Here is an 18,200-nt window from a genome sequence, read left to right on the forward strand (position 1 = left end):
GACTCAACATTTGTATCCTTGTTTAGTAATCTGTTGAACTTTGCAAGATAGGCAGAAGCAGGGGTAGAATAGAGGGTGTAGCGTATGACACTTGAATTTAGCCTAAAATGTTCTTAAAGCGCATCTGTTGCATTTGTATGACGTTATTGCTTCTGTAGAACAGATCTAAGAGCCAATGAAATTCGCCGGTGTTAGACAAAACATAACATTTGGCGTGAAATGGCTTGACCTGTGGTACCTACGGTACAACTCTGAATAGCTTTGTGCATGAGAATGCCATTAGTAAAGTACTGTATCTAGATCACCCATCTTGATGGTGATCGTGCAGTGGCTATGAGCTTAATCAACTTTCTTTAGATTATTAATACATAAAGTATTATCGCAGGTATCTATTCATCATAAAACACACGATGACAAATACATATAAAAGTAAGTATAGGTGTTTCTAACAAGAAAGCATCGGTTCTCGAAACACATGGCCCCATCCGGTTCGCTCCCACATGTTGAGGGCGGAGTTAAACTTTGACCCTGTTGTACGTCTTTCTTGCCGGGAACACGCGTCGCCGCCGGTTCTGAGGAGCGAAGCTTCACATGTAGCGTCAGACCAGGGAGCGAGTAAGATGGCGGCACGGTGGGGTGCGGGTGAGGATATTTTAACCACCGGCAGCACTGGAATCTACAACACATTCGAACCCTACGAGGTAAAGAGATCTATCGCAGAATTGTAGTAGGAGCGTCTCCGCGCTATGCCGGCGTGGACACGTGTACTGGCGAGGTGGATGGCGGCGCTGATAAGTCTGCGGCGCAGTGAAGTGACACGTGGATGTGCTTGCAGTAGAATGGAGCGATCATTGAAGAATTAGCTAAAGTATCGCATTCAACTTCGGTTAACTTGATGTTTGTCATTCAATTGCTTTATTAATTGGGATACCAGGAGCAGTCGAAGTGAGGCTACAATGCAAAAATGCCGGCTAAATGAGCGTTTTTTTCTCCCATTAATCTGAAAGCGAGTGCTGACTTGGCAGGCATGTTTTACTTGGTAACTGATGTTTGATAACAGTGCTATAATTATTTAAAAGTTGTTCATTTTGGTAAAGTTTTATAATAGATAGTGGAGGAAGGGATTCAGTTGTAATCACAAGTGACCCGATGATGTGTAACGTTAAAACGCAACTCGTGTAGCTGTCAGTGATCTGTACACGCAGCCTAATGGTTCTCTCATGGCCGTGTGTGAACCCGGCAAGAGTGTTGTGAGTCAGCCTCACGTGGTAGGCGACAGCAAATGTGGAGAGACTATGAAAACCAAACCTTAGGCAAAGTGCGGAGCGCTATTAGGATTTTAAGTGCTGCATGTGCATGATAGTCCATCTTTCGTAGATGAGTGTATATTTGACGGTCAATGGTATTTCGCGTGTATGTGCAAACACGTTTTGAAACTCTATTTCACTTTCCCATCACAACACGTGGGTCGATTCGAAAGCATGTCCGGTTGCAACTCTGTTTTCACCTACAGTTCTGTGCACGCCCTAGTGGGGGAGGGAAGTATTGACAAAGTGCGGTTTCCGTTAGCCGGTTACTCGCATTTTCTAAACCTCGCTTCTTAGTCGTTTGCACGATGTGGTTTGGGACGATGAGGATAAACTTTCATAGCTTCATGCCTCGACTAATCCCATTTTGGGCGTGTTTATTGTTTTCAAGCGGATTTCCTGAAGTAGTCTTTCAGACCCGAGTTGTTCAGCACCACTCGCATGCCAAATTTAAAATTAAAGATTTTTTTTCTCCCTAAACTTTGATGGGTCGCGCTAATTTCCCACCAGTTCACTTTGTCTGGGGCTAGTCAAAAAATATGATTTTGTAAATGTTCAAATTTCTCATTTTAGTTCTAGGGTGTCTTAACACAGGGACTACAGGCTTTCACTCAAACCTGTTCCTTAATTAGTGGCCAGCTGTTGCTGCTAAATAGCTACATTTGCTTTAATTTTAATTTAACTGCTATTTCAGACTCCGGCCTCTTGTTTCCTTTTCCTTAATTAATAGCCAAGCAATAATGAGAGACAAAACAAGCCAAAATATGACCAGCTAACATGAGTCTGTCGTACAGTGTTGGAAAATAAAGGTGATGGTCTCAGTAATGTTGGATGTGCCACAGGTTGACAAAACCTCTTAACATGCAAGCAATGTGGCATAGTGGTTAAGGATTTGGACTTCATTTCATACTCCAAGGGTGTGGCTTCAAATCCTGTTACTACCCTATGTGACAATGAGCAGGTCACTTTACCTGTCTCTTCTTCAGTCTTAACCAATTGTAACTCAAATTTTGTAAAGACGCCCTTGAAAAATGATGTTGGTTAAATATGTAAATTAACATGTATCTATTTAAGAACTTAGCTGGTGATCTGCTGCCAACTTTTTTTTTTTTGGCCATTTAAGGAAAAAAAAAACAAACAACTGAAAGGACTGAGCCTTAAGTTATTTTGGGTGAAGGTAAAATGTCAATTAACAGCAGAAATTGGCCACTAATTGAGAAAGTTCCAGGAAGGCACTGGAGAGCTGGACACCCCTGGTCTAGATTGAGGTTGGAGATTGCAGGGTCCAAGATAGCCTTTGGATCTATCTACTGCCATGCTGATTATCCTTTTAAAGTAGACAATGGTAAAGTGGTCCTTGATTAGAACAGGTGTGTGAATGGTTAGTATCAAGCTACTTCACAAGTAGAGCACATACCTTAGTTTTTCATGACTTTAAACTGGCTAACCTGTTTTCATTCACAACTTTCTACTCGTCAGATCCCAATTACTTTCTTTATCAATGTTAAGTTGCTTTGATCCATTCCTGGTTTAAAAAGCAATACTTTCACTTCTACCCAAAATTTGACATTGTGGAAAATTGATCTTCATTAACGGAGAGGTGTGCTTGGATTGGACATGGATAGCTAATAGAAATTTCACATTTATAAGGAACATTTGAAGCACCTATTGATCCCTGTAGAGGCAGGGTGATTTTGAGGATACATTATTATTATTATTATTATTATTTAACAACATAATTGTTAAACTTGTCCTCTCTGTTTGTAAGGGTCAAAGTTTTGCAATTTTTAACTCGCTTTAACTGAACCTTCTTCCATCAAAGTTTGCATGCATGCTGATATCCGACGACAGTGCAATTTTTTCATCAGATTTGACCCGGGATCTGTAAATTAATTATCATATCCTATATACCTATAGTGTTATTAGCAGTGTTGGTCAGGTGGTTAGTGTGTTGGACTAGCACCCAAATGGTCGAAGGTTCAAGACCAATACAGACAAATAATTAAAAAAAAAAAAAAAAGATAATTTTGATTAATATTGAAGTTTTGTCACAGGACTTCAATATGACAGTTAAGCAGCATTGGTCAGTTGGTAGCGTGTTGACGTTCATTTTATGCAAACTTTTTTTCCCTCAATTTTAGCAATTAATTTATACACACATTTGGTGAAATACTTTTCAGTGATTTGGTGATATTGGCTCAGTGGATATAGTTTTGGGCTTTTAAAAAAAAGATTGAAGGTTCGATTCTCCAATAGACAAATGCACATTTCCTTTACTCCACATGTGCACGGTTTTATCATGGTTAGGATTTTCTCAAATGAGAAATGAACATGAATGTTACATTTCACTTTAACATTGTAGGTTTGATTCCACTCTTTTGCTAATGTAATTTCTGTCTGTAATGTATTTTCAATTTTCTCATTTTTTGTAATGCCTTTTCAGGCGTTCTGGAAGGTATGCTTTTTTGATGGTCAATATGCATTCCCTGGGCAATGAGTGGACATGTATAGTTACTTTTAACCAATCTCTTGCTTAATTTACAGATCTGGTTTTACCAGATAGGCTTTTTAACTGTAACTAAAGTTTATTAATTTAATTCCTAATGCATTATCCATTTTTGAACACCTATTTTTAGAATGAGTAGGCCCTGCAGTGAACTGATGCCCCATCCTAGTTTGATTTCTGGCTTGTACTTGATCCTGCCAGAACAAGTTCTGGTCCCATCAAGATTCTCATTTGAATTACGAAGGTTTTAGAATGTTCCATTTTCTGCAGTAGGATAGTTTGTGGAACTGGTAAAGTACAAAGGGTTGGTCTGAAAAGACCATTGCCTTCTAATGTACTAAACCGAAGAAATGTGGCCTCTGTCAGGGTTTGTTTCTTCTATACTTTTTCAGACCAAAAATTGGAACTACCTGTAGGCCTTGCTGCCAAAGATTGTATGGCAGATAAAACAACCGACGTATATAATTCATTCATTCATCTTCTCAACTTGCTTAGCCAGCGCAGGATCGTGGGGAACCGGCAGCCAATCCCTGTAAACAGACGGCACAAGAAAGGAGCAATTCCTGAATTGAGGGGTGCCAGTCTGTGGCAGGGTGAATACACACACACACATTGAAGTGTCAATGTTTAAAATGTCAGTTCACCTAATCTGAATGTCTATGGACTATGGGAGAAAACCAGATAACCTGGGGGAAAGCCATTTGGACATAGCCAGAAATATGCCATCTCCATGCAGGGATCAACTGCAACACAATCCCTGTTCTTGTTGTGAGATAGCTCTATTATCAGTGTGTAAATGTACCACCCAACATCCTGTCTAATCTGTAAAATTCAGGTTAGCAGGATTTTAATGGGATTAGTTTATATACACAGACCAAGGTGATCCAGCAACTTCAGCTGAGCATTCTTGAAAGTTTCACCTCAAGATCGTAAGTGGGTCACAGACACAATGAAGACGAATACTACTGATTGGAAAATGGGGTGGGGGGAGGGTAGAGTCAAATGAGCAGAAGCAAAGATGTGTTAACTGAATTTTTAGGCTTTCAAATGCTATGCTAATCTCAGTTTTTATTATGTGCGCCCTATATACTCCTCAATCTCCCACACCAGCTTTACCACTGCTTACCAGCAGGTTGAACATTTTGTCTGAGGAAGTGAATGAGTTAATGTGATGGCTGGTATGCATTACACTACCATTTTTGTTTCAGAGGTGAACATCTCCATTTAGAAATGAATCTTATTTCTAGATATTTTTTTTTAAACCATATCTTTCTATTATAAAAAAAAACCTTGGAAAGGAAAAGCAGAGCGATGAGACGTGATCTTCTCGTAAGTTCTCGGAAGACACTTTAAAGACCCGCGAGATGAAAGTGACTGGCCACGGAGCGTCTTGCGGGGACCGTAAACATGAGATTTGGTGCCAAGAGATTGTCCCAGGACCATCTCGAGGGGACGTGGAACATGAGATTCTTGCAAGACACGCCCTATTTATAACCAGTATCAAATAAGAGCACGGCCATCAAAACACTCAGTCGTGTAAAGGCATGTAGCACGCACAGATCCTGTTCTCTCAGTGTATATAAAGCGTATAAGAACAGTACATTCTAGATGAAATATCGACTAAGCAAAGAAGAAAGAGCAGCACGGAAAAAAAAGAGACCCAAAAGCGTCGGAGAGAAAAAAAGGCAGATAGATTATGAAAGCAGTGGAATTCGAAAGGCTCAAACAAACGATGGCGCGATACACATGCAGACAAAGGTAAAGAAAATGAAAGCAGTAAAATTCAAAAGTATTGTAGCATCCCAGACTGTTCGTTCCGATTGAGGGAGGGCAGAGTATAGCACGGAAGACTGATTGATTGGGTATTGATTGATGCGGTGGGTGGGGGGTGGTGAGACCTGGGGCAGGAGGGGTTGGACAGGGTGCTAGAAAGTTGTGTTGGGGGTTACAAAGTCGGCGATTGTTCAAGTAAAACTTTGGTAACACTTTATTACGTCAGTCTATTTTTTTTACTTCTCTTTTCGAGCTGGACGCAGAGGTTGCTACAGTATCAAAAAAAAGATAGTAAAGATAGCATTAGCACAAACAAAAGGAAATTAATCAGGACCAGGTGTAATTGAAATAATAGCAGGACAAAGCAAGGTCAGAACGAAAAGGCAAAGAGTCGAAAACAAAGTAAAATGGCATAAAGAGGTTCAAAAACGAGGGGGCAAAACAAGTACAGAGCAGATTAGAGATAATGAAAACAGTGAAATTCAAAAGACACAAAAAAAACCTTGGTCACGATATACATACAGAGCAAGTTACAGAATATAAAAGAAAAATTCGAAAGTATCAAAATAAAGATCGCATTAGCACTAAAAAAGAGAAATGATTACTCGGTGAAATAACGGAAAGGCGAATAGAGATCGAATATATGGACATAGGTGAGATGTCAAAAGTATGGAAATATTGTAAGGCTTTGAAATTTAAGTTAGAGAGTTGTAGATTGTCTAAATCGTGTTGCCATCAGGGAAAAGTAGTGTTTCTCCACAATGAGGAGGCGTATCCAAGAGAATTAAGATTTGATGTTTTTTGGAAAAGTGAAATCCACAAACACTGTCAGTCAGTCATTTTCCAACCCACTATATCTGAAAACAGCGTCACGAGGGGTCTGCTGGAGCCAATCCCTGCCAGCACAGGGTGCAAGTCAGGAACAAACCCCGGACAGGACATCTGCCCACCGCAGAATCCACAAACACTATAGGCAAAATATACGAGTCTACAATAATCTTTTCGCCTTTGGATTATTCAATGCACAAAACATAGATTTACACAATACTGGACCATATGCTTTTAATTTCAAAGAAAACACAATTCGGTCAGGTGTATGTTTATGATCACAGAGAAGCGATGCAAATTTAAACAGTCGAAAAGAAAGGTAATGTAATATATATTACGCAAACAACATTAGACGTCAAAGGAGATCTTGATACGTCATTCGTATTAAAATGTTTATGGTTTCCCATGAGAATAGCTTTTGCTATGACAATTAACAAATCACACGGACAAACATTAGAAAAAGACGCATTATTTATTAGAGAAAAAGAAACAATATTCACTCACGGGCAGTTATATGTTGCGTTGTCACAATGTATCTCCAGAAACGGAATCAAAATTCAATGCGATCTTGAAGAAAATGTAATTAAAAATATTGTTTTTAATATGGCTTGTAAACGTGCAAAAAATGAAATTCAAACAATTCCAAAAGGAAAAAAAAAAACAGCTTTTAAAATTGTATATCAGATTAACCAAACACACGGGTTGGCGAGCAGGGGGCAGAGCTCCCTTGTCTTAAAAAAACAAAGTTTTCATAAACAAGACTTCCAACATTCCCTGATTCGCTTTATTAGTGCATCACTGTAAATTCAATTGTAAATGAGGATTCCATGGCACTGTGTGGTTTATCTGAGAGAATTTTCTGTCCATTAGGACACAGTTAAAAAAGTAATTTACATTAATTAATAAATTGGTCCGCTTTCCTAGGATTTCTTGACCCAGCTTTCTTTATATGTACACTCAACCTGGCAATTTATGGAATTAAATATACCTAAACATATACTTACCTATTTTATTTATATAGTTTTTCTTGTAAATCCAACTAGAGAAGAGAGAACTTCAGTTGAGAGTTGAGTAGTTTTGGTCAACTGGGGCCTGGAATCCTGCAACAACTGAAGACCTCTGCTACATTATAGCAATCAGTCAAACAGGAATTAGAAAGGGTTTGTTAAATACTTTCTGTATAAAGAAAGGGTTAGTACAGTAGTGGCCAAACTTTTCTACAGTGACACAAACATTGTTTTACAAAATTTGCAGCTTCAGTTTTTGTGGTGGCATTGTTTTTATATTATTGTGCAGAGTGATTAGATGCGTATTAATCAATTTCAAAGTTTTATTATCATAAAAAGTTTACTTTATCACAAAAAACAATTTTCACTTATTTTGGCCCTGACACAAACTGATCAGCTAAAACTGTCCAGCAAGTGCCAGGACCATCTGTTCCTGAGGAGTCCAGAACAGAATCATACAGAGCTTGCTCAGTATTGGCAGCAGGTGGGTGTGAGTGCATCTGCACACACAATGAGGGAAAGACTTTTGGACAACAGTCTTGTGTCAAGAAGGGCAACAAAGAAGCTGCTTCTTTCCTAGAAAAACATCAAGGACAGACTGAAATTCTGCAGGAAGTACAATGATTAGACAGCGAGAGACTGGTGCAAAGTTATTTTTTCGGATGAATCCTCATTCCAACTGTTTGGGACATTGGAAAATCGATTGTCTGGAGAAGGAAAAGGTAAGCGTTACCATGAGTCCTATGTCGCGCCAACAGTGAAGCATCCTGAGACAATTCATGTGTGGAGTTGCTTCACGTCCAAGGGAGTGGGCCCACTCATAATTCTGCCCAGAAACATTGCCATAAATAATCATATCAAAATGTCCTCCAAAAGCAACTTCTCCCATCAATGTAGGCACAATATGGTGATGAATCTATGTATTTTCCAGCATGATGGAGCACCATGTCACAAAGCAAAAAGTGATAACAAAATTCCTCAGAGATCATAGCATTGATAGGCTGGACCTGTAGCCAGGAAACTGCCCAGATCTCAATACCACTGAGAACCTGTGGTCAGTTCTCAAATTGTGGATGGAAAAGCAGAAACCCATGAGTTGTGATCAACTCCAAGCTCTAAAAAGGCAAGAATGGATCTGGATCATCATCATCAGTCAGAATTCCATAGCGAATTGCAGAAGTTATGAAGAAGGGGGGTCTACACTGAAACTTATTACATTTTTATAATTGTTCTTCAGTATACCAAAGAAACATGCAAATTAAAAAATATGAAAATACTGAAGTATCAAGTTTGCAAAACGCATTTGTGTTGCTGCCAAAATGTTTGGCAACTACTGTAGGTCCTTATTCATATTGTTTCCTCTTTGCCACTCTAAATAGGCCTGTGCAGCTTGAATAATTTCGTTATATGTTTAATTAGGTGCAGAATAAAGTGTTGGAATTTTTGTATGTGTTTGTGCATGCACACTGATAATATTTAATCTTGCAAGGACACAAACTGAAGTAAAGATCACTGACCAAGGAGGAATCTGGCACCCAGCAGGCATCTGCATGTACATGCAATTCTTTTAATATAAAATTATTTTGAATTGTGTCGTATTACCAGGACACTATCTATTGTGGTATGGTCCTTGTTAAACACTATTCCTCCTGGGTTATGGAATGACTAGTCAAATGAGCAAGTCAGGAATATTCAGTATGTCAAACCTGTTTGTGAGAGCCTGAATTTAGTCTGTGTGTTTATCTGAAGTGACTGTTCTTGTTCTATATTAGGGTGGAAGCTATAAAAATTAATTCCAACATAGCAAAAATACAACTCCATGCGATCTGCTAAGAAGATCTGGGAACAAAAGAAGAGAAGAGCCAATGTGCATAGTGTGTGTGGTTTATTTGTTTTGGTTTTTAGTAAATGTGAAGCGCTGCATAATTTGATTGGCAAGAAACTAGGAGTGTAACAATATGCCATATTGTTTGTTGTGAGACTTAATTCAAAATGAGTGATAAATCTAACAATCCATTATACAGAATGGGGGAAAATATTGTTTATAACTAAGTATTGATTGCATTACATGAGTTGTGTTAACAATTTAAGCAAGGGAATGCACAGTGAGAGCAGCTCCTCCTTCCTTTAAAAAAATCTTGTTTTGCCTAATACAGGAGAGAAAAAAAAGGCATGCTTTTAGTTGCTGGCATACTTGCATGGAAAACCCCAGCAGCTGCTATCAGCAGGAAACAAGACTTTGAAGATTACCAAAGATGTAGCTGCATCTTTTCTAGATTCCTGAAGTCGACCAGCTACTGAGCTGGTAAGGCAGGATGCAGCATGAGTCAAATGCATACCAAAGAAACTGATCAGTCCAAAATGTTCTTTTTAAGAGTTTAGTGAATATTTTTTTATGTATGGTTTAAACTGTTTGCCCATAATGCCTTAACCACTGCAAGGCCGGTCATAAACTGGAACTAGTCTTTAGTCAGAGGGTCAAGAGTTGATTAGAATGTTCCATTTATAATTTAGCTTGTGGGTGTTGTCATAGAACCTCCCATTGACTATGCACTAATATATAGGCAAACTTTTCGCATTGGTGGCCCCTTTTATTCATTCATTCATTCAGTCATCCATCCATCCATCCATCTTCTCAACCTGCCTTTCCAGAGCAGAGTTGTGGGGAACCTCTAGCCAGTCATTTTAAACGGATTGCACAAGGCAAAAGCTTAACATAAGAACTGTCAAACTAGTTACTGTAGCACTCAAAGCCAACTATAAAGTATTGGAAATCTAAGGCTATAGAAATAAACATCCTACCCTACATAAAAATGGGAAATAAAAAGTACTGTTGTTTAGGTCAGTGCTTCTCCAACTGTGGTATGTATGTGGGCTCCCTCTAGTGTTATAGATGTTTTAAAAGCTATTCTATTATTATTATTTGTCAAGGCTATCTATTTGGAGAGTTGGCTTAAATGGTTGGCATGCGGAGGAATCACCAAATGGAAAGTATTAGAAGTACAGTGAATCCATTAAGCAGTACAGCAGAAATTGAAGTCCATGACAATGAACCTAGCACAAGTGTTAGTGGCGACATTAGCAGTGCCAGAGAAGCTTCCACTGCACCAGCTAGCAATCTTTTGGAGTGGGACAGAAGATGAGCCAGGAGCAGTGTGCAGTGATGTGATGGTTTCATGCATTTATTACTAAGAACATCTTCAACAGCATCTTGCAACCAAGCACACAGTGCTGAAAGACAACCCGGTTGATTTTTTTTCTGAGAAAACGTGAGGATCTAAAGCTGTCCAAGTAACAGTAAACAGTCATCATAGTGCAAGCCATTAAGGCACCCACAATTGGCAAACGCAGATGATGTTAAAAACACACTGATTGAGCAAAACAAAAGAGGTCACTATTTTTTCATACAGCTTCATGAGACTACAGATGTAGATATGGCCAATTTACTTATTTACATTAGATATGAATTTCAAAGAGCAGCTCAAGGACTTTCTGTTCTGTCAGTCACTTCAGAGCAGAACTACAGGTGAACAAATCAAGTTCCTCAATGCATTTGTTCAAAAGAATAAACTTGTTTGGGGAAAAAATATGTCAAAGTCTTCATGGTCTATAGGTCTACTAGCAAAGCTGAACAAATGAAAGCAATATTGAAAAAGTCTCTGGTTATTTGTGTCGTATAATCCTCGTCTTTTTGCTGTATGCTTTTTAAGTTTTGAGCATGCAATTTTTTGCTATTGCACTACTTTAAATTTTCCTTAAGTAGTTTACATTAAAGTGAAGTACATTCAAGATAATTCTGAGTGTTTTGGTGTATTCTTGGTGTTTTCTTATCTATGGCGATAGGTCAGTTATTTTTGTATATTTTATAGGCCTTGTTTTCTGTCAAGAGGCTCTCTGTAAAACTTTGTTTTGTAATTTTTTTTAATCTGTGTTGTCCTATTAACACAAATGTCGGGGGGAATCTCTGTCTGTACCCCCACCACCGCTACCCCATGGCTAGTTATCAGTGCATGTAAAATTAGGTTTTCCATATTTGGTGTTCATTTCAAAATACACTTTGTATGCTACTGTTTTAAAGTATACGTTTGGTAGCTTTGAAGTTGCACTTATTTCTTCACAATCATGGTATATTTTTGCTACATCAAATTTGGTTTTGTCTTCTGAAGTAAAACATTTTTTTAGTTTTAAAAATACTTTGTCCTTTTGTACAACTAACGGATTACACAGATCAATAGGTGAATGAAATAAGCCTTAAAACCTTCCAAATGCATTCTCTTTGAAGTAGCAAAGATTTCAATTTAAGAAAATATACTTTTTGCATTTATGAGGCCAGCTTGTGATGGCGAAAGAAAACTCGAAATAATTATTTTATCATGGATTCTTGGAACTTCTTTCTTGAGGTAAGAATACATTTGCTTTTCACTTGTTTGCTCAGCTTTTCCTTCAATAAGCCCCCAGCACAAAGCTCTATTTTGTTTACAGTCCTACCTTTGCCTCTGCAATTCAAATTTTTTCAACAGCTATTGAAAGCCATGGCAGAAGAAAACAGACTGAACGCTTATGTCTTTTTTTTTTTTTTTTTTTTTTTTCTTCCTAAATAGTACTTGCTTTTTGCACTTTACATTCTATTTTATTTTACATGGCCAAAAGAGCAAGATTCACACTGGAAGAGTTTCATTGTGCTTTGTACAAATAACAAACCATCCTTAAATTTCTGGGGAGAAAATGCAAAACCATAGGGTTGAGCTGTCATTTTTGTTTGGACCACTATCTGCAGAAACCAATATAAAAAGTGCTTCACAAACAGTACTGCGGGCTTGGAGGCAAGGGTGCAGACTGCAGACATCGTGCTTGCTGAGCCTGTAAACTGTCACTACTGTTTGATGGCTCTAATAGCTGTACCTTGTATGACAAATTACTATAACGCTTTGCATGTTTGGTAGGAAAATGGATGGATGGATGGAGCCAGGGTGAAGAGTGACATGCATGTTTCCTCTGGCCCTGGGTAAGCAGAGTGAGGTGACATGCTTGTCACCCTAATGAAATAAACTTTAGCAAGGTAAAAATATAATTGTCTAGTTGTCTACAGCACAGACAGCTAAGCCCATCAGGACATCAACATTCAGTGTCAAGATCAGAGGTTGGTGATGAATTGAAAGGCAAATCCTTGCCATGTCCCGGAACAGTTCCACGTTCTCCTTTGAAAATCGATGAATGTCGCAACCGTGTTTTCCTTTGTCCTTTTTGTTCCTTCTCCAAACGATACAGATATGCTGTTTTGCAGTAAGACCGGAATAAATACTCCAAACATTTTTGTCTTGGAAGAATTAATGTATTCAGTAAATTTTAAAGCTTTTTCATTCACCTATCCTTTAGTGGCATTGTAAGCTGCAAGAATAGACAAGGTATTTATAAAGTATAAACACAGTTTGATGTGGTGAATATATATCCAGACTGTGAAAAAACTTCATCTACAAAAATACCAAATTTATCTTTTAATACTCTTATTAGGTAGGCCTCAATGTAGCTCAGTTCTTGAGGCTACAAACCAGTATAGTGAAACTATACCCAATGCAATTGTGGCAACTAGGTTTCAGATCAGTAGGCTTACTGACAATGTAATTGAAATTAAATGTAAAGATACTAAACATTTGTGCAGGGTTTTTGAAGGCAATGGTGTCCATTAGCACACAAACTAAAAAGTAATGAAGGCAGTGAAAGTATGTTTGGTAAATATTTGAACAGAATAGGAAAAAGTGATATTGTCTGCTATTGCAAACACATTGATGGATGACACGATTACTGCAGTTAAGGCCAGTCAATCCTCCTTGGAATGTTACAAATGAAAATGTAAGCATTCCAATAGGATAATGACTTGATGGCAAGCTTTTTTGAAAACCTTGTAACTACAAAAGTGGCTGTGACTTGTTTAAAATGATTTGTGTTGCTTTGATATAGTTTTTGTGAATATGTAGATTATTATGGTAAAATTTCAGAGCTCCAATTTATTAAGATCTTATTTGCTTCGGAATATGTACTGCGTTTACAAAACCATGTTTCATATTTTTTGTATTGCAAGTCTTTAAAATATTTTTATTTCCTGCTAGAAAATATATTGGAATTTATCATTATAGCTCTGCCAAATTTTGTTTACAATTCTGTATATTCTTTGCCTGAACATAATCTACTAAAGTAGTGGATTGTAGATATCCTGTTTTCTTTGGACCAGATAAGACCTTGTGAAATGTTTGCCTGATATTTAAATGTACAGAGAACATGCACAATTGTGCATAATCTCACACAGTACTTTCCAAGCTTTCTATGTTTATAAATATAGATGAACATCCACAGTATGAATTTTAGGTTTATTGGTTGCGTATACACAATTGGTTGGTTTGTAACTAATTGTAGCTAAAAGGTTAAATTTGGTATTATTAATCAATCTAATGCCACAAAATTGAGGTTAAAGTAAATTTACATTCATTTAATTTCCAACTAGAGTATACAATTTTTAGTAGATTGGGGTGCAAGCGAGCCAACCCTGGAAGGCAGGTCCTTTGCTGGCCACATTCACAGATACCTGGCCAGTTAACTTAAAATACAGGTCTTTTAAATGTGTGAGGAAAATCCGAATACCCAACAAAAATTGTAGTGCTCAGGGTTGGTATTTGAATGCTGCATTCGGAAGCCTTAGTGAGAATTGCTAATTCAGTGTGAATGTAAATATTCTAAAACCAGTTTTGTTCAGCAACACTGATCTACATAAACATTTAGAAAATTGATTTTGTAAATTATAAAAAGTATATGATGAAACAACTAAAACGGATCATGACAATGTGTCATTAGAACACAGCATGGTTAATGTAGTTTGTCCTGTGTTTAGTTGGTTGATTATTTTTATTTTAGCTTTTTGGTATTGTAGTTTTATTTAACAGTCTGATTACAGTTAAAGATAAAGCTGCTTCTTCGTCGCATCTTTTTCCATAGAGTGGAATCTGGAAGCAGCTGTTCAGTTTGGTAGTTTAGCTTTCAAGACTCAAACACTATGATGTGCTATTAAGGGAAACATAAGTTTTATGTAGTTCTATAAAGAATCTGAGTTGTAAAACTTCATTTTGAATTGTTTATACACCAAATGAAACTTTACTGTGGCAAATAGAGGCTGTTCAAGGATGTTTTTCTGGCAAGTACACTACCATAACTTACATACTATGTTGGCCAGTATAAGCAAACATTCATATCATGGTATATTTTAAAATGGTGCCTATTTTGGTAGATGCCAGCATAATGTATTCGTATATACTTTTATATATTTTTTTTAATTTAAACTAATAACCAATGCATTAGTTATTGATTGTGCACACAGACATATGCCCCTTGTTTGTCAGAAAGCTTTAACACTCGGCTACTCAAATGAATTTCAGAACAGGTATTCACCTCTCTGGCTTGCACTGATGAAAGTGAAGCTTCCTTCTCACTCATGCTGCCTTAGAGCAAACAAAGAACAAGATGCCGCTTTTCTGGTTCTCCCTTCCCTGTTTCAGATCAACAGCATTAAACATTTGCTATGTTGTCATACCCATTTAACCCAATGCAGAGTTTAGAAGGGCCAGTGCCAATATCAAGTCTCCAATTGGGTTTAGCCGCATATCGCTGTGGCTGATATTCTTACAGGAGTAGGCTTGCTTATCAAACACAGTTCACATACAGGTTAATAAAGACATTACTTTTAAGAGAATAATAGACAAAGTCACATTTCCAATTTATTTTACATGCACAGATTTGCTGTTATGTGATAGAACTTATTTTATGTGTAAAAGTAGGGGGTGTGGGGTGTTTTTTCCCTAAATTCATACTGCAAATAGAATTAAATTCATTATATGGAGTCAGGTGCTTTATTGCCCACTTTTATATTGGTCATTTTCAAAACTTGCTTGAGTAATATTGAATCTATCATGCTGTTATCAGAAATAGCAAAGTATATTTTTATTGAAGCTTTTGAGTGGTGCTTCTCATTTCTTTAAGCTTCTGTGTTAGTTTTCTAAAGAAGGTTATTTCTGTATTCATTACTGCTGTGCCTTAGTGTTATTATACCTTGTGTTTCTCTGTAGGACATCATGTTGGATGATTCTTTGTGTAGTAATGGCCTTGGCTTAAACGCACTGGGCGAGGCTGACCTGACAAGTGAAATCCTTGACTCCTTTCATGGCTGCTTGGAGCCATCCATCCTCTCCATCTTGGAAGACTCAACTTTAGAAGACGTAAGTGTTTGGGGTGGGATTGGTTTAATCTGATAACTGCCCTTGCTTTACATTACTTTGCTGTAATGGTTAATGTTTTTTTTTACTTATTTTGGTGATTGATTTTTAACCTGTTCGTAAGCAAGTTTCCAGCTGTAAATAGGACTTCTGTTTAAATGCACCTTTGCCCTTTCATTCATCTGTTTTATGAGTCCATGTGGAAAGGGACATTTTCTTCCCGTCTCTCTTTCTGAAAAGTTGCGTATCATCTTTTCTGGTACCTATAGTTTATTCCTGAAAAGTAAACTCTGCACCACACCTATTTAGACGGACAATGTTTATCTAATTATGTGTACTATATCAGCAGGAACAGAAATTACAAAAGATGGGTGTTACCAGGACCTGCACCTGGAAAAAATGCTCTATGAATGAATGTACTTTGTGTTTGGTTTGGTTTTCTTGTTCGCAAAATATCAAACTGACAATTGTAATCCTGAAAAATAACTCTTAAAGTATACAATTCTTTTCACTTAAATATAATGTAGCACTACTTTAGAATGATTGTTGCATATCTATTTTAAACTTCTGGGTGTTTAAGTTTTAATAACAATAAGTAAAATGAACAAGATGTGTTTATATATGTTTTCCTGTACATGTGTTTTAATTCATAAATGAATTGGCATTTCAGAGTGCTTTCACATTTTATTCTCAGCCTAAGAACAGAGTAGATGATGAAAATGTAACCACTTTGTTAACTGCACTAACCGAGATACTTGACAATGTTGATGATGAGAACCTGTCGCCTTTTGACACCCTCCCTGATTTAGACCTCTTAGCCTCTCACAGAGAGAGGGATAACTCAACAGTAAGTAACTCTTATGTTCTGGATCCTGCCATGAATTTGAAGATGGAAATAAATATTTGTTTAGCAGGTCTTTATAATATGTTTGTCAGACTATTCCAAAACCATATTGCAAATCAAATAGTATACAAGTTTTGTGTAATACCTTTGTGGTTGACTACACTAGCCACTAGGAATTATGAGAATACAAAGTAGAAACATAAGGAAAAAGGATATGTAACTACAGGGAGTGCAGAATTATTAGGCAAGTTGTATTTTTGAGGATTAATTTTAATATGGAACAAACACAGTGCTATCAGTCAATCCAAAATGTTAATAAACCTGAATGTTTCACAACGGAAATGTGAGTGTGAACATCATCAGGGGAATACATAAGTGCGCACAATTATTAGGCAACTATTAGTGTGCAGATTTATTATGCAACTAAAGGAAAAATGAAAATTTTCCCATCTCACTTGTTTATTTTCATCTGTTATAGTGAGAATAATAAACAAACACCTCAAAATTTACAAATAAACATCTCTGACATTTCAAAAAAAATAAATCAATCAATCAATGACCAATATAGCCACCCTTCTTTCCAATAACAGTCATAAGCCTTTCCATTCATGGAGTCTGTCAGTTTCTTGATCTGTTGACGATCAGCTTTTTGTGGAGCAGTGACTACAGCCTCCCAGACACTCTTCAGAGAGGTGTATTGTTTTTCTCCCCGTAAATCTAGCGTTTAAGAAGTGCCCACAAGTTCTCGATAGGGTTTAGGTCAGATGAGGGGGGCCATGTCATTATTCCTTCATCTTTAAGGCCTTTACTGGCTGGCCACGCAGTGGAGAACTTCGATGCAAGTGATGGAGCATTGGCCTGCATAAAAATCATGGTCTTTTTCCTGTATCACTGTTTGAAGAAAGTGTCTTCGAAAAACTGGCAGTAGGTTTGGGAGTTGATTTTGAGTTCATCTTCAATGCAAAAGGTCCAACTAGCTCATCTTTAAAAATACCAGCTCATACCAGTACCCCACCTCCACGTTGGAGTGGAGCTCTGTGCCCATTACTGATCCACAGGTCCATCCATCTGGTCCATCAAGAGTCACTCTCATCTCATCGGTCCATAAAACCTTTGAAAAAAATCTGTCTTCAGATATTTCTTGGCCCAGTTTTGACGTTTCAACTTATGTTTCTTGTTCAGTGGTGGTTGGGTTTCAGCCCTCCTTACCTTGGCCATGTCTTTGAGCACTGAACACCTTGTACTTCTGGGCACTCCAGGTAGGTTGCAGCTCTGGAATATGAAAGTACTGGAGGATAATGGGTTCCTGGTAGCTTCACGTTTGATTCTTCTCAAATCTTTGGCAGCTAATTTGCGTCTTTTGTTCTCAACACGTTTCTTGCGACCCTGTTGACTATTTGCAACAAAATGTTTGATGGTTCTGTGATCACACACCAATATCTTAGCAATTCCAAAAGTGCTGCATCCCTCTGAAAGACTTTTTACAATTTTTGACTTTTCAGAGTCAGTTAAATCTCTTTTTTGGCCCATTTTGCCTGAGGAAAACTAGCTGCCTAATAATTCTGCACATCTTGATATAGGGTGTTGATCTCCTTAGGCCACACCCTCCCTCATTACACAAATACACATCACCTGACGTGCTTAAATCCAATAAGCATTCAAGTTAATACAGCTTGG

The 18,200-nt window shown here is 37.6% G+C and overlaps 1 protein-coding gene across 2 annotated transcripts in view; it reads left to right on the top strand.

The window, feature by feature from the left end:
• The first annotated feature begins 542 nt into the window (after positions 1 to 542).
• pprc1 (PPARG related coactivator 1) overlaps positions 543 to 18,200 on the top strand; it is a 50,529-nt gene continuing 32,871 nt past the window's right edge. For both annotated transcript variants that reach the window (XM_039775243.1, XM_039775252.1), the window contains exons 1-3: positions 543 to 701; positions 15,533 to 15,682; positions 16,374 to 16,526. In XM_039775243.1, coding sequence (XP_039631177.1) covers positions 621 to 701; positions 15,533 to 15,682; positions 16,374 to 16,526 — 384 coding nt within the window. In that variant the 5' untranslated portion in view covers positions 543 to 620. The remainder of the gene's footprint in view (positions 702 to 15,532; positions 15,683 to 16,373; positions 16,527 to 18,200) is intronic.

Source organism: Polypterus senegalus, chromosome 1 (genome assembly GCF_016835505.1).
Source record: "Polypterus senegalus isolate Bchr_013 chromosome 1, ASM1683550v1, whole genome shotgun sequence".
NCBI lineage: Eukaryota > Metazoa > Chordata > Cladistia > Polypteriformes > Polypteridae > Polypterus > Polypterus senegalus.